The following is a 24959-nucleotide window of genomic DNA, read 5'->3' as shown; positions in this document are numbered from 1 at the left end:
CAAACTCTTGGTAAAGTTCATGAATTCCAAGACATTTCTGATAGTTCTCATTTGGCAGAAAGCATTCTGGTTCTCAGACGTTATGCAAATATCCATCGTCCGTCTGCTACTCTACCTGGAAAGGATGTATCTGCTTTACCTGCATGATTCTGCTCCCATTGTACAGTCCGGAATTGGCCATATGGTTCCTGAGAAATGGAGTGAAGGCCACATGAGCTTATCTAGTGACATATGTTACAGGCCGGCATCAAAATTAAACCAATATGACATTATTGCAGCCAGTGGCTAAGTCTCCACCATTAGTTCATGGAGTGAGAGGGGTCAATCCTCTCCATAATTCCTTAGATGAAGTAGAAAGGCCTGGCATTGATGTGGGTTATTGCAGGCCCTGTTGGGGCCTTTTGTACCTATAGAAATAAAAATTCAGAGGCAATATTTCCATCCAAACCGGTGTTAAAAAGGCATTACAACGGTCTGCTCCATTCTTGTATGGTGCAGTTCACAGACCCTTCGAGACTATGGGCCTCATTACGGGTCCGGCGGTAACGCTGCCGGTGCTCCAGGCACTGTCTTCAAAGGAACTCTTGACTGTATTGCAGAGTGACATTGAAAACATCCTTCTTTCCTTTCCAAAGTTTATGTGCTTTTCATATAAATCAGGACATCTGTTTGCATAATTCCCTCCAAACATGGCATTTAATGCATAGTGGACCCAGCACAAGTTGAATGTGCACATGGCTCTTAGGTTCCCTTCGGCCAGGGCAAAGAATCAGGTTTCAAACTGTCTTTGGATTGCATATGGAAGAGCTTTTTTGGGCAAGCAGGCCGCAAGGTGTCTTATCGCTAGATGAATCTTATCTTGCATATTGGAAGGTTGGTTCAGTCAGGAGCAGCCTACCCTGAAAGGCACACACTCATCTGAATATAAGCAGTTTCATTGACTTTTCTGCTGGCCTGCTCTCCAGAAGGTATTTGCAGAGCAGACACACAGGCTTCTTACTTGGTCTTCTGTAATTATTTCTCCCACAGTGCAAGTCCCAGAGCTTGGTTTGGCCATACAGTCCTCAGAACCTTTTTGGTTAGTTTGCGCTAGGACCTCCTCCCTATTGCAATATTGCTGGGTAATCTTACATGAGTTTGGAGGATAGGGGATGGGAAGTAGAAGCATAAAATGTTGCCCAGCGTAGTGAGATGAACACCTAGTCCATAGTACTGTTTCCACAGTACTACCTGCCCACCTTGATAGATCTCAGATGATGGAGTCATTGTGGGAAGGCCGGGTGTGGCTGCCTCTGCACATGGGTATTGCCCTTCAAATACATACTTGCTATGCGGGAAGCTCAATCTAATGGCATCCCAAGAGTTTGAGGGAGAAGGAATTATGGACTCAGAATTTATTAGTTGTATGATGAGTAACTTTTAATTTTTACTTAAGTGCAAAAAGAGGGCGTACTGGTTACTCAGGTTTGTGAGATACAAATGAGATCCTTTAGTTATGCACAGTTTACTGAAAATATCAAATGTACTTACTGTTAGTCCATAGCCACGTGGTGAGGGACTTTAGGTAATCTTAAGGACTAGAGCCACGTGTGTTCTGCACACAAGCTTTTTCTATGCTTTGAAACCAAAATTGTTTTCGGTGATGAAAAAGAGAAATGTCGCAGGAGTCATTAAAGAGAAGAATATGGACTACAAGTACAACAGTCAATATGGTGAGTAACGTTTTTCTCCATTGAGCTCAACAATTTGAATATACACAGAATAATGAAGGGCATTTGGAACTTTTTTTAAAGGTAGACTATTTAGGAGATTTAAGACACTCTTTAATATGTCCATAAATTGCATGTGATTTAGAAATCCCCAAATAGCATGTGCCTGTTGCTTTCCTTCCTAGACACCGCACTAATGAGATGCTGCAAAAATCAGGAAAACTGTTTTACTGAAACAAGCTTTGTTAATGCCAGTAAAGGGGAATGCTATCAATTATTGGTTCACAAAGTGTTTTTGTTCGATTTAAATACAAATGAGATCCTTTAGTTATGCACAGTTTACTGAAAATATCAAATGTACTCCCATTTAAAAATAACGCCACTAATAAGAATCAGTGGACTTGTACTTGGGAATCATTGTAAATAACGGTTTCAATTTACAGGGATGCTCTGTTGTTGAAAACCAGTACTGAGGACATGATATCCCAGCTCCATGTTAACCTCTTGGGATCAATGTTGACGTGCAAGCTGGGGGTTAAGTCTATGATGAAGCAGCAAGGAGGTTCTATTGTCAACATTGGTAAGTCTTCTAGAACTAATCAGCCACCGTTCTTCATTCTGATGTCTGTGGACCTCAAGTGCAATTGATGAGATGATGCCCAATGTGATGTATGGTGTTTAGCTGATGCGCTGGAAATGGCTATGTGCTAGCTAATGCCCCTCCTTCCTGGGGATTCATCGAAGCAATAGTGCACAGGGACTTTTCAGTCTAAATCAAGAAAAGTACTTGTAGATCCCACCTCTTGCATATTCACAACATTTCAATTCTTGAGCTGTGTGGGATCACCCAAATTTAGTATAGAGTTTTGAAAGGTTAGTAGTAGGAGCCCTGTACTTGCACATACAACATTCTGCCTTGTTACTTCCTGTCCTCCCTTGCACCTTTTTCCCACCAATCAGAGAAGTTATTGTCTCATTTACAATAATGCTAGATCTTGTGGGAATCCTTTATCAGGGTATCTTTCCTTCTTTGAGGCTTTTTGCTCTATTGACATAATTTCCCCTTTTTTCATAGGTTATTTTCTTATTTATGCTACATTTACCATTGTTTAAAGAGAGATTGGCTTGTGAGAAGTTGTTTCCTGCAACTGACCTTGCCTTAATATTCCTCTTATGCATAGGGACCTGGCTAGAACTGGCTGATGGGAATGAAACCATATAATGTCTCCTCTCCTCTCACTTCCATTGCTAAATATCCTGGCTTAATCGTTGACAGCAACCTTCGCTTTAAGTTACAAATCGCAAAGAAAATCCAATCTGTTTTGTAAAAGCTCGATCTCCTTTGCAATATGAAGGTCTTCATTGCTGCCACAGTCTTGGCCAGATTCTGGTCATGTCCCACTTGGACAGCGGCTACACTCGCATATGTCCAAACCTCCTTCCTTGCCCAACTCAAAGCTGCCTAGCACACCACAGCCAGTCTCATCACAGGGCTGAAGAAATATGAACACATCACTCCAGCACTCCCATAGCTACAGTGGCTTCCACCCCAAGCCGCCTCACCTTCAAAATGACCTGCTTCCTACACACGGCCTCCACAGCACCAGAAGCTACAACCAAGCACACTAGTATCTAAGAGAAGCAAGAAGGGAAGAACCAAAACACAGGCCTTCTAATACTATGTGCCCAAACTTTGGAATTACATACCAGAGTACATCTGATAGATCCCGTCTCTTCTGCTCCCAATGGCATTGAAATAGTGTGGGCTGAGGACAAGTCCTGTTCTCTTTTTCCGAGGGCAGAACCTGCCTTCAGACCACCACCACACTTCTGATTCCCTGTAAGGTGTATGCTTCTGTGGCTATCGGATTCCCCCTTGGTGCTGAGCACAGCGCAATTTGGTAAGTGTATTCTACAAAACATCTCTCCTACCCCCATGCAGTGCAAGGAGGGACTGGTCCCACCCCACGGGACAGTTTAGCAAGCTTATTCTACTAAACATGACATAGTTGACTCTTCATCCACTACTACTGCAATATGAGTGTCGGATTGCACATGTATTATTTCCCTGGCCAAGCAATATAAGTATGTAAATATGCTCAATGGGCTCTGCTTACATTTCAGATGCCTGGAGTACCTATTGTACTAAACATAACATCTTTTAAAGGTATTCTGCTTACAGAGACAACTTCAAAAAGACAAAATCCAGCGCAGTTACTTAAGTACAGACGTCCTAACTATTTCAGGGTGCGTTCGTAAAAGGTTTTGTTTTTATTGCAATACTTTGTGGGTAAGAAAATGTCATTCCACCTAGACTGGCCCCAGGATACGAGGGTGAGACTTCAAATCATTTATCATCCTGTAAAGGATTGTGGATATGCAAACAGCCTTCTCTATGCTATTTCTGCCCTTTATCCTACTGAGGAGCCTACCATGTCTTTCCTTTGTGTACAGTCTGGGTTAATGGAGCATTACAAAACATAGTTTGTTGTTGTGAGAAACCAGAAGGTGTCTCATCCGCTAGCTCCCGGGGATCTCTCTCTCAGGTGGCCAGGGATGGGCCATCGCCTTTGGATCCAGACCATGGGGGTGGACCCAGTGCACGAGGATCACCTGTGTGAGGGGTCTTCAGGGGGGGAAGTGGGACACCGGATGGTGAGAGGCGGTATCTCTCCCCCGTAACACCTTTACCCCAACCTACCAGGTAGGCTACGTGGGAACCTTACCCCCGCACCCTTTTCCCTTCGCAAACACTTCCACCCGAACAGCATGCTCTGGGAGAAAACAGACTCACACCCGAGCAGTGTACCCAGCATGTCCCGCTACTATGGTCAGGCGAAGTCAGGCAATTACTGACAGTCACTCACACATGAATTCCATTAAACTTCCCCACATGGATAAAAGGTAGAGCACGAGAGCACACTCTGAGCGATGCAATGCACACGAAGGAGCAGCAGTTTCGAGAAGGCAGCTGAACGAAGGGAGAATGACGGCAAACCATGAAGAGTTCGCAAGGAGGGAAATACCCTTGACCTTTCCGACAGTAAACCGTTACTTTCAAAACCCTTGTAGATCAGAAAAACGTAAGGTCAGGAAACCAGGCTAAGGAATCCTTTATTTGTATGTCGGAGATACCAGAGGCCATCCTGCATAGCTGACTAAGTTGGGCAGGAGCAGCAGCCGCTGTGGTATCGTCCTTGGCTGCAAGAACAAAGTAGCGTCAGAGAGATCAACAAAGCCGGTGAGTTGGGGAGGTCAATACAAGACCGGTTTGTGTTGAAATCAAGGTTGCAAGCGGCAACATTGTATAACGAGCGCAGGAACGAACATTGTTAATCGCGTGTGATGAAAGACGCAAGTAAAGCTAAATTGATGATGAATGTTTGAACTCTGTGAAGGAAAGATACAATACCAGTGACATAGTGGTCCGGCGCAGCGTGGGTTTTTAATTGAAGGTCTCTGTAAAGGTATCCAGCCAAGAGGTGGCAGAAATGAAAGTAAGAACATTGTGTGAAGTGAATCGAAGTGGTCCTGCAACGGTTAAGCAAAACCCATTGCACATTCGAAAGTGTTACATTTTTGATATCAAGGGGAAAACATAGAAAGTGAGATTGCATGGTCTGAGACCGAACGATGGAGACCAAATGTGAATATTGTACAATAAGGATATGAGCCCGAACGAGGGAGATCCATGGTCCGAGCCCGAACGAGGGAGACCAGTTGTGAACATTGTGGTAAAAAGGGGTCCACGCCTGAAGGAGAGAGACCCATGATGAATATTGAAAACAAGAACTTGTACTTGTGAAAGCCCTGATAAGAAAGGAACTTTGGTGTTTATTTGTTGCGACAGGCCCTCTGCAGTAAGAGACTGTTATTGGAAAAGAAGCTTTGGCAAAAGGCCCTGATACCTTTGCTTTGAACTGTATCCTCGTGGCAGAGAAGCCAGAGTGTGTGCGAAGTGGGACACCGGATGGTGAGAGGCGGTATCTCTCCCCCGTAACACCTTTACCCCAACCTACCAGGTAGGCTACGTGGGAACCTTACCCCCGCACCCTTTTCCCTTCGCAAACACTTCCACCCGAACAGCATGCTCTGGGAGAAAACAGACTCACACCCGAGCAGTGTACCCAGCATGTCCCGCTACTATGGTCAGGCGAAGTCAGGCAATTACTGACAGTCACTCACACATGAATTCCATTAAACTTCCCCACATGGATAAAAGGTAGAGCACGAGAGCACACTCTGAGCGATGCAATGCACACGAAGGAGCAGCAGTTTCGAGAAGGCAGCTGAACGAAGGGAGAATGACGGCAAACCATGAAGAGTTCGCAAGGAGGGAAATACCCTTGACCTTTCCGACAGTAAACCGTTACTTTCAAAACCCTTGTAGATCAGAAAAACGTAAGGTCAGGAAACCAGGCTAAGGAATCCTTTATTTGTATGTCGGAGATACCAGAGGCCATCCTGCATAGCTGACTAAGTTGGGCAGGAGCAGCAGCCGCTGTGGTATCGTCCTTGGCTGCAAGAACAAAGTAGCGTCAGAGAGATCAACAAAGCCGGTGAGTTGGGGAGGTCAATACAAGACCGGTTTGTGTTGAAATCAAGGTTGCAAGCGGCAACATTGTATAACGAGCGCAGGAACGAACATTGTTAATCGCGTGTGATGAAAGACGCAAGTAAAGCTAAATTGATGATGAATGTTTGAACTCTGTGAAGGAAAGATACAATACCAGTGACATAGTGGTCCGGCGCAGCGTGGGTTTTTAATTGAAGGTCTCTGTAAAGGTATCCAGCCAAGAGGTGGCAGAAATGAAAGTAAGAACATTGTGTGAAGTGAATCGAAGTGGTCCTGCAACGGTTAAGCAAAACCCATTGCACATTCGAAAGTGTTACATTTTTGATATCAAGGGGAAAACATAGAAAGTGAGATTGCATGGTCTGAGACCGAACGATGGAGACCAAATGTGAATATTGTACAATAAGGATATGAGCCCGAACGAGGGAGATCCATGGTCCGAGCCCGAACGAGGGAGACCAGTTGTGAACATTGTGGTAAAAAGGGGTCCACGCCTGAAGGAGAGAGACCCATGATGAATATTGAAAACAAGAACTTGTACTTGTGAAAGCCCTGATAAGAAAGGAACTTTGGTGTTTATTTGTTGCGACAGGCCCTCTGCAGTAAGAGACTGTTATTGGAAAAGAAGCTTTGGCAAAAGGCCCTGATACCTTTGCTTTGAACTGTATCCTCGTGGCAGAGAAGCCAGAGTGTGTGCGAAGCTCGAACGTGCTGCCTTGCCCTGTGCTGAAAACATGGGGAAAGGAAGCCAACTGCTTAACTATCCCAACATATTATTTCTTGAGCACTTTTCTTTTTGCATACACTATTATCTCACACCATTTTTTATTTAGAAGTAAGCATTGGCAATAGGTTTATTAGTATAGGCCCTTTTATTTTGACAGATTTGACTAGGACTGCATTATTTTTATTTGATGGTCGTACCTTGCTCCCATCTTTAGATTTAGGTTTAGATAGTCGTTCAACCAACCCATTGAAGTTCAATAAACACCCTTGAACTGTGATCACTCGTGTCTGTCTTCACTGTTTAATACCATGCCTTCCTTGCAGTGTCCTGTAGAGGATAGAAATGTTGCAGTTCAGCATGTGCCAATAAAGAAATTCTGATGCTCATGGCTGGACTAGAAACTTGAACCCTGTACAGGAGCTTGAGTGGCTGCCAACTCTGACAATACACATCCCACCAAGCAGGTTGAACCATGGATCCTGCTTCTGTGACGATTCTTCAGATTGTGTCACTTCTCCCTCAGTGTGAGATCTTTCATATCAGCCTAAGGTGGTGAGGCAGCTAACCGACAGTACCACTACGGGTGGTAAAATGGAGGACCTTATGGGGAGGGACTTCCCACCTGGGCACAAGGATGTCGATATGGAAAGGAGTCTTTCATATCCCCCACTCTCACCTCAAGTGAAGACACCTCAAGCCTGGATAACGCCACCGAAGTCCAAAACCATGGGTTACTGTAATGTTTCCGGACTAAAAGCGGTAGCAACAACTGAGACGAAGGCGAACATCGAAACCTTGTTGGGAAGCATGAAGAGTGACCCCACAGTTGATGCCGATGAGACAGACGCTACAGTGGAGCAGACCCCGTTATATAAATTCACCAGAATAAAACGGCAGAGATATCAAAGGAGATCTTGAAGGCGAAACTGAAGGAGAGGACGAGAGGGTCCAGAGAAAGAGACCGACATGCAGGGTGTGGTTCGTCGGAACACACAAGTGCGTTGTGGATGTCAGCAGGGTGTCGGCAGTAGAAAGTGCAGAGGGCATCTTGCAAATCGCCAGGATGTCTACAGTAGTAGTAGTAGTAGAAGAAGGTGGAAACCAGAGGGTGGGCGATAGACTGAGGAAAGGTGAAACCGGTCCAGCGCCCTACAATCCCATGAGAGGGAGACCGAGTGATACAAAGGTGAATCCATCAAGAAGAGGTCGAGTGAAGTGGAAAAGACTGAGTGTGGGATGCCCAGAGAGTATCTTAATAGTCGACCTAATAATTGACCGGCATAATTGAAACAAAGAGAGTGTGGTTGTGGCGTGACCTGTGGTGGGTGGACCGTGAGTTCCAAGAACAGCGCCAAAACCTCCAGCACTGGCCCACTGCATAACTGCATAGGCAATTACATGAGAAACATCCAGAAATGCGAACAATACACAACAGTGAAATGCTGGGTGGTAGGATCTGCACCAAACTCAAAACTATCTATAGCGAGGGCTGCGAAACCAAGCGGGCCCCAACAAAAGAAGGAAGAAACTTAACATCATGGAACAGCCCCAGACAGAACCAGTGAAACGTTCTCCGCCCAGAGCAGATAACGGGAAGGGTAGAAAGTCTGGAAAAGAGCCACGGGATATGTAAGTGAAAGTCGAAACGCAGATAGAGTTGAAAAAAGTCAAGCAGTGTTATAACTCTGTACAGTGGGAAAGTGTAAAAGGGAAAAGAAAAAGATTACAATAGAGACTGACTTTGAACTCTGGGCTGGTGCTGAAACATTTGCCTCCACAAATGGAGGACGCAGATCCTTTGACGTTGTCCTTGAGAGGATCAGCTCCGGGACCCAGAGGTCTTCGAGAGAATCCTTGGCGAGAACAGAATCCGCCTGGTCTGCAGCCCAGAAACCACCGTCCTCCTGGGCATGTGCCTGTGAGCCAGAGGATACCTTTTGCGACACACAACAGTTAACAAGAAATTGTTCTTTTTTCACTCGTCAACATCGGATCCCGCCAAAGGTCAGTGCCCTTTGAAACCAACGGCATACACATCTTTCCTAAAAGAGGAGGAAGATAATTCTATGTTCCAACCTTCGGCTAGAGACACTGGCTTTGAAAGACCAAAAAGCAATTGACACGACTCTTGCTTGTCCCAGTTTGACAAGGCAAAGAAAATAGAGACTGTAGAGAGGCAAGGAAACCCTTGGGAGGGATCTACAAGATTTGGTAAAGAAGTTGAAGATAAGATAGCCCGGAAGAGGCTTACAGAGAACTGGGGAGCAAGCTAGGAGAAGGGAGTCATTCTCCTAGCCCCACTTGGATATTGTGGAACTTTATTTCTTTTGGTTGTGACCCTTGGAACCTCTCCTTTGTTTGTGAACCTTGGAACATTTCCTGAAGTTAAGAACGCTGCACCTTGAGAGCCTCATACCCTTGGTTGTAGAAATTACTATTTTTCTTAAATCAGGATTTGTTTTTAAGTGGCAGGGATGGAATAGGAGTTTGGATTAGGACAGTAAACTTTTGATTTGCACTACAAGGACTTCCTGACTGCTTGAGTTTTAGTTTTTTGAGGTAGGTAAACCAATTCTAGTAAGGGATAGGTAGGTTGGATTATCACATAAATAAAGGTTTATGGTGATCACTATACGACAGGGTCGTCCATTCACCAAAATGCCAGTGGTAGTGGAACAGATTTCCTGTTGGAATCACAGGAAGTGATGTTACTTGACCTTTGACCCAGATGCCATCAGTTCCTCTTTAACCCTGGTAACATTACCGGAAGTGTCTTGCGGGCGAAAAGAAAAAGTACATAAACGTAGAAATTGTAAAATACCAAATACATATGAAGCCGACAAGAATATTTTAGATAAGAATCACATTTTACAAAGGGTGCTGCTTTCATATGTCATAGCTGGGGTCATGATATGATAGGGTTAGACCCAATAGTACAACATAGACTGAGGCAATAATGGTTCCACCACTGGGTTTGCAGAAATTATGACAGTAGTGACCCGATTCTTGCTGAAATTGACTCATTACATTGATGGAAAGCGCGGTGAAGATTTAGAACAAAATGAAAATTGTAAAACGGGGAAAGCTATACAGAGGCTTTCAGTGTATACACTACAAAGGGAGCTAACTACAAACCTGAGGAAATACAAGGAGATACATTCCTCCATGATGAGATTCCCAGGGCCAAAATATTGTTACTTTTATGTACGCTTTCGTCTCAACTTACTAGGCTCCCTACAAATGTGGGGTCCCAGGAGAGGGATCCCTTGGCAAGGAAGAAATTGTCAGCTGTGTAAAAAGCCGGAGGAGGCAGAAACTCTAAAACATTGGCTGATTGACTGTAGCGCAACACTTGGGCTGAGGGAAATGTGGTTGGGAAAGTTCATAAGGAGATTAGAGGGTTTAAACAGTGAAGTCATGTGTGCTACGTGTGCTACGCCCTTGTATGGATACTCTATCTCGATGTCCCTTGCTTTAGTGAATATTTTAATAGTGATACACAAAAAGTTGGTGGAAAATGTTTTTCTCGATTAGTCCACCATAATGAAGTAGGGAAGGTGGTAATTTGTCGGATAGGTGGAAAATGTAATGTTGGGGGCTACAAAGGGAGGCCATGATAGGTATATAGTATATAATGTTATATTGTATTGTGTTGAATGAATTCATGTCTGTAATGTTTGTTTTAGAATGTTGTGTTGTGTCTGAAGTAATTTATTTCCATTTGTAATGAACTAAGAGTTGTGAAGTATCAAGTTTTTAATAAACTATAAACACAAAATAGGCCAAGGCACTGCCATAGATTTGCCTCTTCAGCATTGTATTGCCAGTTACTTCAATGTTAGGCAAATTATAGCTGCATGTCGTATATTGTAATTATATGAAAAGTAGATCCCCTACATTGCCAATTGCTGCGATAATACAGTATCCATAAATCCAATAGATGCAAGTCACTTTCAGTGGTGCAGAAGAGCATTAATGCTTTAATAAACGATAATGATTTGTTATTTATATAACGCTTTTGCCAAAGTGCTGTACATAGCACATATTTACATACAATTACCATCCCAACCAAAGTTGGTACTCATTTATCAACCTCGGAAGAATGACAGGCTGAGTTGGCTTGCCAGGATTTGAACCTGAAAACTGCAGAGCACATACAGATCGCAGCAGCGAGCACTCCACATGCTAAGCTATCTTACTGCTTTGCTATTAAAAATGCAATTCCACCATAAGAAATCATGTCAAAACTGGCTGCACAATGTAGGCCATACACATAATAACACTTATCATGTTTGCTGTAGCCTTGATGATGCACAGTAAAAAATACCACGACACAGAAAGACATACCTAGACTGGCAGCACCCAAATGCAGGTCTAACCACGTAATAACACTTATCATGCTTACTTTATCATAGCTGCCCAGGAAAATATACAGTGCCACAGTAAGGACTGGCTGCAAACAAATGCCAGCCTATCCCGGCAATTACCCTCATCACGATTGCTTTATCAGAGATTCCCAGTACAACATGTCAAGCCGCAGTAAGAAATGGCTAGTCCAGCTGAAGCAAAATGCTAGTCTAGACACGTAATAACACTTATGATGCTTACCTCATTATAGATGTCCAGAAAAATATCCCACGACCCATTAAGAAATAGCTAGACTGGCTGCACTCAAATGTCAGTATATATGGGTAATAACACTTATCATGCTTACTTTATTATAGATGCCCTGCAAAAATGCCATATTACATTAAGAAATGAGTACACTCGATGTACCAAAATGCCAGTCTAGACAGGTAATAACACTTAACATGCGTACTTTTTCATAGATGCCCAGAAAAATATGCAATGCTACAGTAGGGACTGGCTGCACTCAAAAGCCAGTCCAGCCAGGAAATGATGCCTCTAGTTTTAATCATAAATAATTGTTCTTTTATAACGCGCTTAATACCAGCGAGAGGTTTCTAAGTGCAAGATCGGGATTCAAACCTGTGTTGCGCTGCGTTGTCTTGCTTCAAAGATGAACACATTGCCCCTGGGCTATCCTTCCTCCCCTTATCATGATATCAGAGATGCCCGGTACAAAATGTCAAGCCACAGTAAGAAATGACTTGTCTAGCCATAGCAAAATGCTAGTCTAGACACATAATTAAGCAATAATCACCTGTTCCATATGCTGGAACGGGTGTTAACAGGCTCGGGGCCTGAGTTAATAGGCTTGAGCATAGCAAGAACCTTTTTACCGGGGTCGCCGGTGTTGTGCAAGCAAACACAGTGGTTCCTGCTATTGGCGGCAGGCTAGAGTCTCGTCTAGAGCGCTGGCAGTGTCTCACCAAGGACGCCTAGGTGTTAGACACAGTTCAGGTTTTCCACCTAGAGTTCTATCAAGAAATCCATACAAGAACGCCTTCCGCCACCAATTTTCATCTCCACAGAGGACCAGGAACTGATGGCGAGGGAAGTCGGCAAGCTTCAAAGGAAGCTCGCAATTGCCCCAATCGGAAGCGAGAGAGGCGAGTTTGTCAGCAACCTTCTTCTAGTCAAAATTAAGCTTAAGGTAAGACCCGTCATAAATCTCAAGGCCCTCAATTCCTAGCTTATTTATCGACACTGCAAGATAGAGGGCATTCACCTCCTTCGAGATCTCCTACAAAGAGGTGGGTGGCTAGCCCGCACAGATCTGTGAGACGCCTATTTGGCAATCCCTATACTTCAGCCACCCCAGCGTTACCTGCAGTTCCTTTGGGAAGGGCACTGGTGGGAGTTCACCTGCCTCCTATTGGCACTCTCGTCAGCTCCTTGGTGCTTTACTAAGCTACTCAAACCAGTAGTGACCAAGCTGCGCGAGAGTTGGGGGTTAGGTTAATAATCTACCTGGACGACATCTGCATTTTGGTGCAGGATGAACAGTTGCTACGCTCCAAGGGCGAAGGAGACAACAGATCTCCTGAAAGAATTAGGATTTCTTGTGAGCTAGGTGAAATCAGAGATGAGCCCCTCGCAGAAGTTGGAATTACTTGGGTTCGTGATAGGTACAGTTCAGGGAACATTGAGTCTCCCTTTGTACAAAATCAATCCCATCATGAAAGAAATGAAAGTGATCTGAACCAAGGACAGTATATCCCTGAGGGGAACTGGCAAGGATAGTCGGTGCCTAGCTTCCTCCATTCAAGCAATCTTTCCAGGGCCTTGTCACTCTTGAGACCTGCAACACCTCAAGATTCAACATCTAACGAGGGGTCTGACCTTCGATCGGAGAGTGCCTATGTCTCAGGAGGCGAGGATAGAATTGTCCTGGTGGTTCCAGCACATGGAGACTTGGAACGGGAAGGCCATGTTTGGCTCTTCTCCAAATCTAATAATAGAATCAGATGCCAACAGGTGAGATTTGGGAACCCGCTGCGGATCAGTCGCGACCACAGGGAGATGGTCGACGAAGTAAATGGAGCTTCACATCACTTGCTAAGAGTCACTTGCCGCTCTATGCGCAGTCAAGAGCTTGACACAAGACCGAGTCTGATGCTGCATCCTCCTGAAAATGGACAATGTCTCTGCTGTGTGGTACATCAACCGGATCAGAGGCACCAGGTCCAGGATGCTAGCGGAGCTGGCCAAGGAATTCTGGTACCTTTGTCTAGAGAGGAGTCTAAGCATGGCCGTGGATTACCTGCTGGGCCTGGCAAATTAAGGGCCAGTCTGAAACTCCAGGTACCTCAGAGACTCCATCAGTTTTTCAATTACATAAGTCGATCTTCCGCAGGTTGATGGATTTGAGGAGACCTTGGAGGGCAGATCTTTTTTTGTGACCGGACTGAACTGCCAGCTGCCACAATTCTACAGTTGGAGACTGGACCCGGAAGCGTCAGCAACCAACGGATCCCTGCAAGCTTGTGGTCCGCAGACAGAATACGCTTTTCCATCCTTCCCTATGATTGCAAGGACGCTGGCACAAGTACGGCGACAACAAGCGGGGCTACTGATAGTTAAGCCAGCCTGGAGGGAGCAAGCATGGCTGCCAGATCTCCTAGAGTTGTCGGCCACCGACCCACTCCTCCTCCCACACCAACAGGACATCTTTGCAGATCCGGAAGGTCTTCAACACCTGCTAGTCCTCCAGGGAGCACTGAGGTTAGTGACCTGTGCGATTTCAGGGGTGCCTTACAAATGCCTGTTTTATCAGGGGAAGCTGAGCATTTAATTGAGGAGTCCTCTGCCCCCGAGACGGCTAAGTTCTACATAGCAGCTTGGGTTATCTGGTGCCTGGCTAGGGACGTTCATCCCACTAGTGCCAGTATGATCCATGTAGTTAACTTTCTGGCTGCATTGGTGGCTCGAGGCAAAGCGTACAGGACAGTGAATACTTTGAGATCAGCAATTTCAGCTGGGCATGAACGAGTCGGAGGGTTTCCTGTGGGGGGACACTAGTTAGTGTGGAGATTGCTCAAAGTGGTCAAATTCGCCCCAGGTCCCAAAATACACACGATTATGGGACGTGAACACTATCCTTTAGCTTTTCCAGAGGTGGCCAGAAAATTCAGACCTATACAGGAAAGCTCTGTCGGGTAAGGTGGTGACACTTTTATGTTTGTTATCCTGTAAGCGGATGTCAGTGCCCTGGGTATAGATGGCCGGAGTTATTCACCCGAAGGGATAACCTTCGGCATCACGAGTAGGACAAAGACGGACATTAAGACAGTGACCTTTCTGACATTCCCAGTGCAGCCCAAGCTTTGCCTGGTCAGGAGTCTCAAAGTCTATGAAATAAAGACAGAACAGCTTAGGCTGCTCTGGGAGATTCATATCTTTATTGCACTTCCTAAGCCTTTCAAAGCAGTGGCAGTAGTTACTCTAGCCAGATGGATCAAATGGTTTATGCAACAAGCTGGAATTGACACTGAATGCTTTGGTGCACACTCAGCACGAGGGGCAATGGCTTCCAAAGCCTTCTCCTTAGGAGCTCGTCTGGAAGACATTCTGAGAGCTGCAGACTGGTTGAATTAATTGGTATTGAAGACCTATTATTTTAAGCTGATCGACCAAGTAGCCTTGTTGGTGGTAAGTAAGCTTTAAACAAGCATAATATGAGCCTCCGGTCTTGACATAGAATGCAGATTTTCCATTTTCCATACTAATTTATAGGAAAGTTTGATTCTATTAAAGAGACAGAGGCAAAGTATGATCCCACCCACACAATCACTCGAAGAGTGAACGGAAAGTGTACGCGCAATAGGCGAGGCACAAGTAAGTGGCGAATACAGCAGCTGCAAGACTTAGCTAGGTTTTTTTTAGATGGCATGCAGCCATGTTGCGATTGCCCACTCAAGAGGATAATGAAGGATACTGTGACAATTTGAGGGAATTCGTCCCTTCTCCCGAAGGGGGAGACCCCCTCCCCCACCCCCGAGAGGCTAGGGAGGTGAGCCCGCTCCACAACACTCTCTATAGGGGTCGAGGCAAGTGTGATCTCACCGGGAGAGACTCCTCCTTCGGGGACAAGGACTGATGGCCTCCAAGTGATGGCTTATAAGGACTTACAGAATATACCAAACTGTTATCAAACTCGTGAAGATAACGTGAAGTTGTATTATGAATGACAAGAAATGGAAGATATGGCTGAAGAGGGACGTAAGACCAACAAGTGAGAGAGAGCATGCCGAGAGCAGAGAGAGCGCGAAAACCAGAGAGACACAGGGAAATCGCCCTGTGCGTTACAGATCGGAAGGAGGTGGGGCTGTGGAAGAACGCATGGCCGACGTGCAACAGAGCCGCTCCAGCGCAGAACCAAAAATGCTGATCAACCGGCGTACAAGAGTAGAAGAAAGCCAAGCAAGGCGGAGGAGAAAGAGCGGTGGTGGTCAGTCTTCCCGTACAACAGCGCCGAGACCATCCAGGGGAGTAAGCAGCTCCCGGTCCGAGTCACAATCCCTGTGATGTCCCAAAGACAAGAACGGCATATCAAGGAAAGAGACGCCATGGAAAGCAAGCCACGGAACGGCCATGAGAAGGAAAGAGAATCCAAGGGCCTGCAGGTACCGTCGACGTTGCCCCAGAACTCTGAAGGTAAATCGGGGAATGGGAATACCGGTAAGCAAAGTGGGACTTATTAGAAGTTAAGCAAAACCCGTCCCACTACTAATGAGAACACTATTGGAAATAATCCAGTGAAACGGAAGGGTTTGAATGAGATGAAAAGAAATATGAAAACCATAGAGTGGGAAAGAAACATAATTGGAGGCTTATCACTTTGGCGAAAAGGGAAGGCCCATCCATATCTTGAAGATAAGAAGAGAACACCAAAAAGAGAGATATTTGGGGAGAACAGACCTGTGAAGTTAGGAAGCCCAAACCCATACATGAAACTGCACCCTGGGAATGGGGAATTTGTAATTGGAACTTGAGCTACCAAGAAAGAGAGGAGAAGAGTATAACAGAGATTCAAGAACCCTGCAATAGGGAGAAAAAGAACCTAATAGGCTTAAGCTAACAAGGAAGATTAAGGACAAGGGAAATATCAGTCCCTTAAAATAACTACAGAACTTGATGCTGTGGATGAACAGGAACTATTTGCATATGGTCTATTGAATAGAGCAAGGGAAGTGAGACCAGGAGGAATAAGGAGAAAGGAATACTGACCCCTTAAAAGAACTGCAGAACTTGATATAGTGGATGACAAGAGACTATTTGACCAGGAAGAATACAGAGACAGGAATTACCAATCTCCAAAAAGAACTGGAATACTTGATATAGTAGATGACATGAGACTATGTGTTTATGGTCGACTGAAAGGAGTAAGAGAAGTGAGAAGAAGCCTGTGACAAAACACAAGCAACAGGAGAAGGGAGTCATTCTCCTGACTTTATTTAGTTATAATAGTGGTAGGCTTAGATAGCTTTGATTTGGACAGAGGACGAATTTGTTTTTGGACATTCATCCTGACTAACAAGCACCTTAGGTAGATAGGCAGGAAGCACCCCATAGTTGTTTTACTTTTAATAAACTTCAGAGTAAGAACATGGCTTTACCACGTCCGTTTCCTTCTTCTGATCCTCGACAATATGTTCTGCTTTTCTGTCTTCTCTGCAGGGGCAGAAGCAAAGTTGGCAGCATCCTGGAAGGTGGGAAAGAAGTTGTTTACAGTTATCTGGTTGAGTTATCCTTGTTCAGTTGTCGTTTTGGGAATTTGGTTACAACTTTTGCCCAGTATTGGAGCGGTGCAGCGAAAGAAAGAGGAAAAGTTATGATGGACTGGCCTGGTTATGGGGCAGCAGCCCTCATGATTGGTTAGGACAGTTAGGTGATTCTCCAGCTCAGATTATTAGAGTTTAAACTACAAAAGAGACTACTTTTCAAGGACATTGTAGTTATTTATTAAATTTGATGGTTGAAACTTCATGTTCTACCTCAAGTCAACCTTTTTTTGATGGTCATTATATCTTTTAGCACAGTGTATGGGGGATGTCATTTTCCAGACACGCAAGTTATGATAATTGATGTGTGTTGTGGATTATGCTTCCCCTTCTTTTAACTTGCAGGCACAGTCAACCTATAACCTGGACTCGAGGTTCTATTGTGTAGCACTTGCTGCACCCTGAACTGGTTTCCCTTGTGTCTGGGACCCAAGATCTCCTGCAAAGGCCTGACAGTTTATAGTCTGCCACTTACTACTGCTAGAAATGTCCACTTACCTGCTCGGCCACTGAGCCTCTGCCTGCATCACTTTGTTCACCAAGGCTACAGTTGCAAGTTCTGTAGTGGCTGCACTGATCCCCCAACATCAGGTTCTTTCTTCATGGCTCCAGCGACATTGTCCAGGGTCCTTATACCATCCTCCTTGGCCAGGGACCACAGTCTGTACACCCTGTACCTTCACAGTTACTACACTATGACTTTGACTGCTTCTTTTCCCTCCAACTGGATGCTTTCCACTTGTCTTTGTTGCATGGAACACTGGCACATATGAAAGCACTGGGCCCAAGCTATGCATGCCCATGACTTGGGCTAAAGTTTGACTTCTGTGCTTTACCATATCCACAGAGCTTTACTGTTGACTTTGTACTGTACGAAAGCATTAGATTTTCTTAATTTCCCAAAAATCCTAATGATAAACTCTATTTTAAGCACTCGGGCTGAACCCTTGTGATGTCTGTTGTAATTAACATCTTTAAAATTATAATTCTGAAAAGCTACATGTGCTGTGTGTAAGGTTATCACTATGAGCTGACTGGATAATGAGAAACCACCTGACTGAATGCAAGTAATACATCTACAAGAGTCCATCGTGTTACAACACCCCTGTGATACGCTGCCATCTGTGGTGGTCTTCCTGGAGTGTGCCCTGGTTGCTGACGTGGGGTTTCTGCCACCAACTACCTTTAAAGCTATTGGACTGGAGTAAAGTAGTAGGGGAGGCACTCTAATTGGGGTCTGGTTGTATGGACTTGGAGGGGGGGATATGTGACTTCCAATCTGAATCACCTTTGGGGTAGCACATGGACATGATCCAAAGACACTGGTAGGCCAACATTCCTGTGTCACAGAGTCCCTCAAAGTCATGGGACATGGTCAGAACCCTGATTTAGTCACAATTGTTGAATAACATATGGATATTTCAGAGTTCATAAATTGCACCCAGTACCTCACTGTTGTATGGTGCAGACAGTTATAGGATATTTATGAGCGCAAGATTGAAATGGATGTGACTGAGTCAGGTATATTTACATCACACAAATAAAGATGTTTCTGCCCAACAACATTATGAAAAATGTCTCCTGAAAACAAAGCAGAAACGAAAACCCATTATACAGTCACAATTGCTATGCAATTGATGTGCTCTGTCCTGGAGATCTGCCTGCCTGAGGGCTGCTACAACCTAGGAATAATCCTTCGAGTCATGGAACACTGTGCTACCAGAAGCCGTGCAATCAGAAACGAGGGCTTGTAATTTATCAACCTAAGACTATGCTTCTTAATGATGGTTTCCCCATTGTCTTCGTTAACGGTTTTCTGGTGTCTCAGACTGACTTTCTGTGCTTTTCAATTCCTACGGGCTCCGCGGCTTCCTCTAGTTACGCCTCTCCAAGGCGAGCTTACATCAGGGGGCTTCCCCGTCGCACCGTACTCTCTCCTCTTGTGATCCACTTGTCTCATTTAAATATGCCTTTTGTTAAAGAGATACTCTTTACCTTTGTTTGATCCAACATTACCTGAAGCAACAAAGCAACATAGAAGGATGGCACAGTATTCTTCAAGGGGTATAGGAGGAAATTACCAAGTTAAAATTACCGAACCCACCAAAAGACCTAAAAAGCATACCACCAAAAGTTCTAACTACTAAAAGTTTGAACCTTTGGTGGTATGTATGTTTTGGTGGAGTGGGTTGGTAAAATAAAAACAAAAAAAGACTGCGGGGGTGTCCCCCGCAACACCCCGCTCACCATACTTTACAGTATAGGGAGTGGGGATTGTGGTAGACACCCCCGCAGCTGACCCGAAAAAAATAAAACAGAACTTTTAAATCTAGACATTTCCATCGCGGGAAATTTTGCCGCAAATAAATCACACGGATCCCTTCAAGGAAGGCAGTCCCATATATGCAGATATGGTGGTTAGCCTAGGGAGTTCTCTGTGGGAACGGGATTCCTTGTCCCCGAAGGGGAGTCACTACCAGTGAGGTACCACTTGCCCAGACCCCTTGTAAGGGTCTTGTGGAGCAGACTCGCCTCCCTAGCCTCAAAGAGGGTGGCTCCACCTTGGGCAGAAGGGATGAATACTCCCAGTTCATCACATACACTTCCCCTTACGGTTGTGGCTTCCCCATCTGTATTGAGTGGGAATCTGCTTAGAAAGTCCACATTTCCTTGTTCCTTTCCTTGTGGATGTTCCACCGAAAAGCAAAAAGGTTGTAGATATAGGAACCATCTCATTAGTCTGGGGTTAGTATATTTCCTAAGGCTCATCCAGGTTAAAGGCAACCTGAACTTCCTCCCTGTCAGATAATGCCTTAGTTGTACGATGGGCCACTTGATTGGCAAGGCTTTGAGTTCTACAGTGGCATAGTATTGTTCTCGCGGAAAAAGCCTCCTGCTAGTTTAAAGTACCAGATGCTCAATACCGTCGTACTCTTGGGACACTACTGCACCCAAGCCAGCTTTGAAGGCATCGGTTTGCAAAAGCAATTCCTTGTTAAAATCAGGCATTTTGATAACTGGCGCCTGACAGAGGATGTGTTTTAAACCCTCGAAACGTTCTTGGTTTTCCTTATGCCAAGCCAGTTTCTGGGGTTGCGAGTTCTTCAACTTGTCGGTTAGATTAGCCGCAAGGTTGGAGTAGTTGGGGATTAACCATCAATAATATCTGGGTAATCCCAGGAAGGCTCAAATATCTCTTTCTGACTTAGGGGTTGGTGTTTGTTTCACCGCTTTCACTTTATCCACTTGGGTTGGCCAACAAAGTATTCAAGATATTTTACGGCCGATTAGGCAAGATGACATTTTCTGGGGTTTGTCCTTAACCAGGATTTCCTGAGAGCACAGGCGATGGAATAAAGAGGATGGACGTGCACTGGCCAGCTGTTACTGTGGATGACTATGTCGTCCAGGTAGGCTCCACATAAAGTGGTTTAGCGTTTCAGAACTGTGTCCATGAGCCGTTGAAAGGTGGCAGGAGCTCCATGCATGGCCATATCCATAAAACGGAAACAAGCCTTGTGCCATAGATAAAGCGGTCTTCTCCCAATCCGCAGGATGTAAGGGACTTTGCCAGTACCCTTTTGTCAAGTCAAGTGTGGAAATGTACTTATCCGTAACTAACTTCTCAATTAATTCATCAATCAGTGGCATGGGATAGTTATCGAAGATGGAGATCGAGTTTAACTTCCTAAAATCTATACCGAAACACCAAGATTGATCGAGTTTGGCAACCTGGACCGGGACTCTGAGGGCTTGATGATATCCGCCTTCAGCATCTCCTTTATCTCTTTGTCAATTATTTTTCTCCTGGCGTCAGGGATTCTATAAGGTTTTAGGTTTACAGTTTTCCCTGCCGTTGTTCGGATATAATGAAAGAAGTTAGTAACTCTGTTCGGTTGTTACGAAAAGACTTTGAATTGAGAAAGTAAGTTGCTAAAATCTTCCTGTTGGGAGGGGGATAATAGCAGGGAAATCAGATGATTTTCTGTTCCCGAATCAGTTAGGAGAGCGGCCATAGTGACTGTAGTTGTTTCGCTAGGGTCTACCTTCCACTCTTTGAGTAGGTTAATATGGGGGATCTGAGTTTTCAGATGTCTGTCAAACCTGGATATCACATAATTCAAGTGACCGTTTTTTTCTAGGCGCGTGTATGGTCCATACCACTTGGAAATCATTTATTCTCAGATGTAGGGAGGAGAACTAAGACCACCTGACCTACAGAAAAAGACCAGGTGGTAGCATGTTGGTTGTAATCTGCCATTTGATGTTCTTGGGCTTGGCATAGATGTTGTTTTACTGTTTCTCATACTGCCGCCACACTGGTGTTCAATTATTGGGCGCACTGGGAAATTGGTAAGATGGCTTCCTCTCTCTGTTCCCCTGTTTCCTTTAGCATGTCTAAAACGTCCCTGGGTTCCCTTTCATAAAGTAACTCGAAAGCGGAATATCCCAAGGATGCATGAGGGTTTTTTCCGACCACGAACAAAGGGTATCATGATGTCCCTGTTTCTCCTTTCGGTTTCAACCAACATACGCAAGATTATTTTTAACTTCTGATTGAATCTCTCAACCAGCCCATCTGTCTGAGAATGTCTGAAGGCATCATGAAGGAGGACACAGACAACAGATTCCAGGTTAAAAACAAATAATTTTATTAACTTAAATGTTAGGATGGAAAAAGGCCTAACTTGCCCTATGCTAAGGTGAGATTTCCCTACCTAAATAGAACGAAGGAAAGTAAGAGTTCAATTTAGGAATCTGTTTTCTTTTGGTTTCTGGCATCCATACACATTGTATAGATTAACTGTGAGGGCAAGCATAGGTCTTTGATGCAGACAGTGTTTAACATAAAGTTCTGAGCTTCTTCCAGCTCACAGTTTCCTTTCAGGTCCCTTCTCCAAGTATAAAACAGTTCCACAAAAAAGTCTCAAAGTTCCCTTTCTGACATGTAGGATGCAGTAGTCTTATTTAGGTCTCTGGGTTTCCTTCCTCCAAAATCCAAGTCACACAGTTCAAACAACCTTGAAATGAAATGCTCCTGGTTAGGACTCAAGATTCCCTTCCCCAAGTTTCAAGTTACACAGTAAAAAAACCTGCAAAAGATCCTTGTTTCCCCAGTTCAGTTAATGTTGTTTTAAATATTTGTTCAGATAATGTTGTAGCTTGCATACAGATTGAAAGTTCCACTGTTACTTAGAATTTCAGAAAACTGTTGTTTGTTTTGAAGTTATATTCCTTTTTGCACTTCTGCATGCAATGGTGTGCTTGTAGTAGTCCTTTAACTCTTTACTATATATTGCTGTGCTTGTAATAGTCTTTTAACACTTCAACATATAATGGTTTGCTTATATTTAAAGTTTTCTCCCCCATCTGGGTTCCAAAAGTTTTAATTCTGTTTACTAGCAAGGTTTTGCATTCAGTTCAGTATTCAATAATTATCCTCTTGCTTATGATCCATGTTCACTTCATCCATTGCGCAGTATTTGTTTGTTACACTTTAAGTGCAGAGTTCATTGTTCGGAGACCTTCGAAAACATGTTGTACGTCGCACGCAACCACTCCGCTACAACGTATTCCCATCTATTTGTTAATTGAAATTAAAGGGATCAGAGGCTTTCCAAAAAAAGTGCTATTCCGATGCACGCGACTACTCCGGCACAAAATATCCCCATCGGTTTGATAATTGAAAATGAAAGAGATCGGAGACTTTCAAAAACGTGCTGCCGAAGCACGCAACCACTCCGATACACAGTATTAAAAAAAAAAAAGAGTTCACTCACGTGGTTCTCAATCACTAGAAACTCACCGCTCACTTTTAGTAGTTTGTGCTGCAGCACAGATCACACAGCCTTCTTCTTCTAGCGTCGGAGCTCCAGTACCTGCCCCTCAGAAACTCCTGGGGTGGTCCTCCACCACAGGGGAACGAGCACATTGAGTAGAAAGGAAAGGGGCAGCCTTCCTGCACGGCTCCCTTCACATTTCCCAGTCTGTTCCAGGGAGTCACATCTTCCACAGCACATTGCAGGTTCCTTTGCTGCATGCACCATCCTCCTGGTATTTCTCCTGTCATTCCCCTTTTCCACTGGGTTGGGTTCCATTTATACACCTGCAGCCCTTTCACAGGCTGCAGGTCTGGATGACCAATCAGCCTTGCTGACCACCATTAAAGGGACATGCCTGACCTTCACTGCTCTTAGCAGGCATCTTCTTCGTCTCAGTACTATAGTGGTAAAAGAGCATAGTCTTCATTGCTCTTAGTTGCCTCTTCTTCGTCCCAGTGCTGTCAAGTGTCAATGTTGGAGAAAGGAGGGAAGTTGACTTAAAATAGCTCATTAAGGTTGGGGAGGGACTGGGTTGGTTGTAACCAGGGAAAGGGGGATTCCATGTCTCGCCTGGGGACACCCCACTTTTTCTCACCCTTCTTCTAGGTATTCGATGTTTGTCTGTTCTCCTGATGTTATTTTGATCAAAGGGAATGGGATAACAATATCCCACAAATGCTTCTGGAATTAGAGTTTCATCATGGTGTGGAAAGGGAAAATACTGTGTCTCACCTGAGGACACTTTCTTCCCTCTCCTCAAGAGCCCTCCACCCAGGTGATCCTCCCTTGCTTCTCCACCCCCAGGGTCAGGATCCAAAAGTGAAGGCCTTGCCACCTGAGCAGAGGATCCAAGGGGGGAAGATGTGAGGACACCCTCAGGTTTCTCAAGGATGATAATCAGATGTTCGCAGGGTTTTGTTCTGAAGTAACTCCTTTACCTCTTGCCTTAGACAGGACATAAAGTGGTGCCCTGGTCAGTAAGGATTTCATTCGGGAACCCTACTCTGGAAATCAAAACGTGACAGGTGTTTTAGGACCTGCTGTCTAGTGTTATTGCGAAAGGGAAAATACATCAGGATATCAGGTGACATAGTCCACAATTACTAGAATTAATTTGTTCCCCAGCTTCGATGTTTCAAGCGGGCCCACTATGTCCATCCCTGTTCTAGAGAAAGGAACCTCGAAAATTGGTAAGGGTTGCAGAGGTGCCAGTGGGACTGTAGTTGCCATAGTCCTTTGGTAGATGAACATATTTCTTAACGTCAGCGGAAACTCTGGGCCAGTAGAACCTAGGGATTAACTGACTCTGAGTCTTTCCGACCCTTGGTGAGCTATCATGAGATGAGAGTGCGCGAGCTCTAATACAATTCTGCAATGACTCTGGGGGACTACTAACTGTGTTCGGGGCAAGCCATCTCTCATAATATCTCCGCGATACAACACACCCTTCTGTAGAAAGAAAAATGGTGCAGCCTGACTGTGCCCTGTCTGCTTGGTGGTTATCCTGCCAAAGACCTTCTTGAGGGCTGGATCATTTCTTTGGGCAAAGGCTAGATCAGTAAGAGGTCAACCACTTCTACCTCCTCATGATGGATCTTTTCCACAGGGATGTCTGCTGCTCCAAAACCACTAGAGCCTTGCTCTCTCTCTTAACCCTTCTACCTCTTGGGGAATAAGGTCTGTTCCAGAATCCTGTGGGCTATTTTCTCCCCCTCTTTAATTTTATAGGTATTATTGCCACGATTATGTAGTAAGACTTTGATGTCCCTTATAAAGTCGGGGTCTATTACTCTGGCCATAACAACCAAAACATATCTCCAGGCTAATCCTAATTTGAAGGCCAGCCATATATTGGTACATGGTGGTGGTGGTGAAAGTGTGCATTTCATGGGTATAAGCCGCCTCTCATTTGGTGGAATCAAAATCGCCTCTATACTT

General features: G+C 44.7%; 1 protein-coding gene across 2 annotated transcripts in view; it reads left to right on the top strand.

Annotated features, from left to right (window-relative positions):
• Positions 1-24959, top strand: part of CBR4 (carbonyl reductase 4) — a 287767-nt gene that overhangs the window by 135469 nt on the left and 127339 nt on the right. For both annotated transcript variants that reach the window (XM_069631392.1, XM_069631391.1), the window contains exon 4: positions 2153-2289. In XM_069631392.1, the coding sequence (XP_069487493.1) occupies positions 2153-2289 (137 nt within the window). The remainder of the gene's footprint in view (positions 1-2152; positions 2290-24959) is intronic.

This window comes from Ambystoma mexicanum, chromosome 6q, assembly GCF_040938575.1.
Source record: "Ambystoma mexicanum isolate Mex_15411 chromosome 6q, UKY_AmexF1_1, whole genome shotgun sequence".
Taxonomy (NCBI): domain Eukaryota; kingdom Metazoa; phylum Chordata; class Amphibia; order Caudata; family Ambystomatidae; genus Ambystoma; species Ambystoma mexicanum.
The sequence above is the reverse complement of the archived record's forward strand: the minus strand, read 5'-3'. Positions and strand labels throughout refer to the sequence as shown.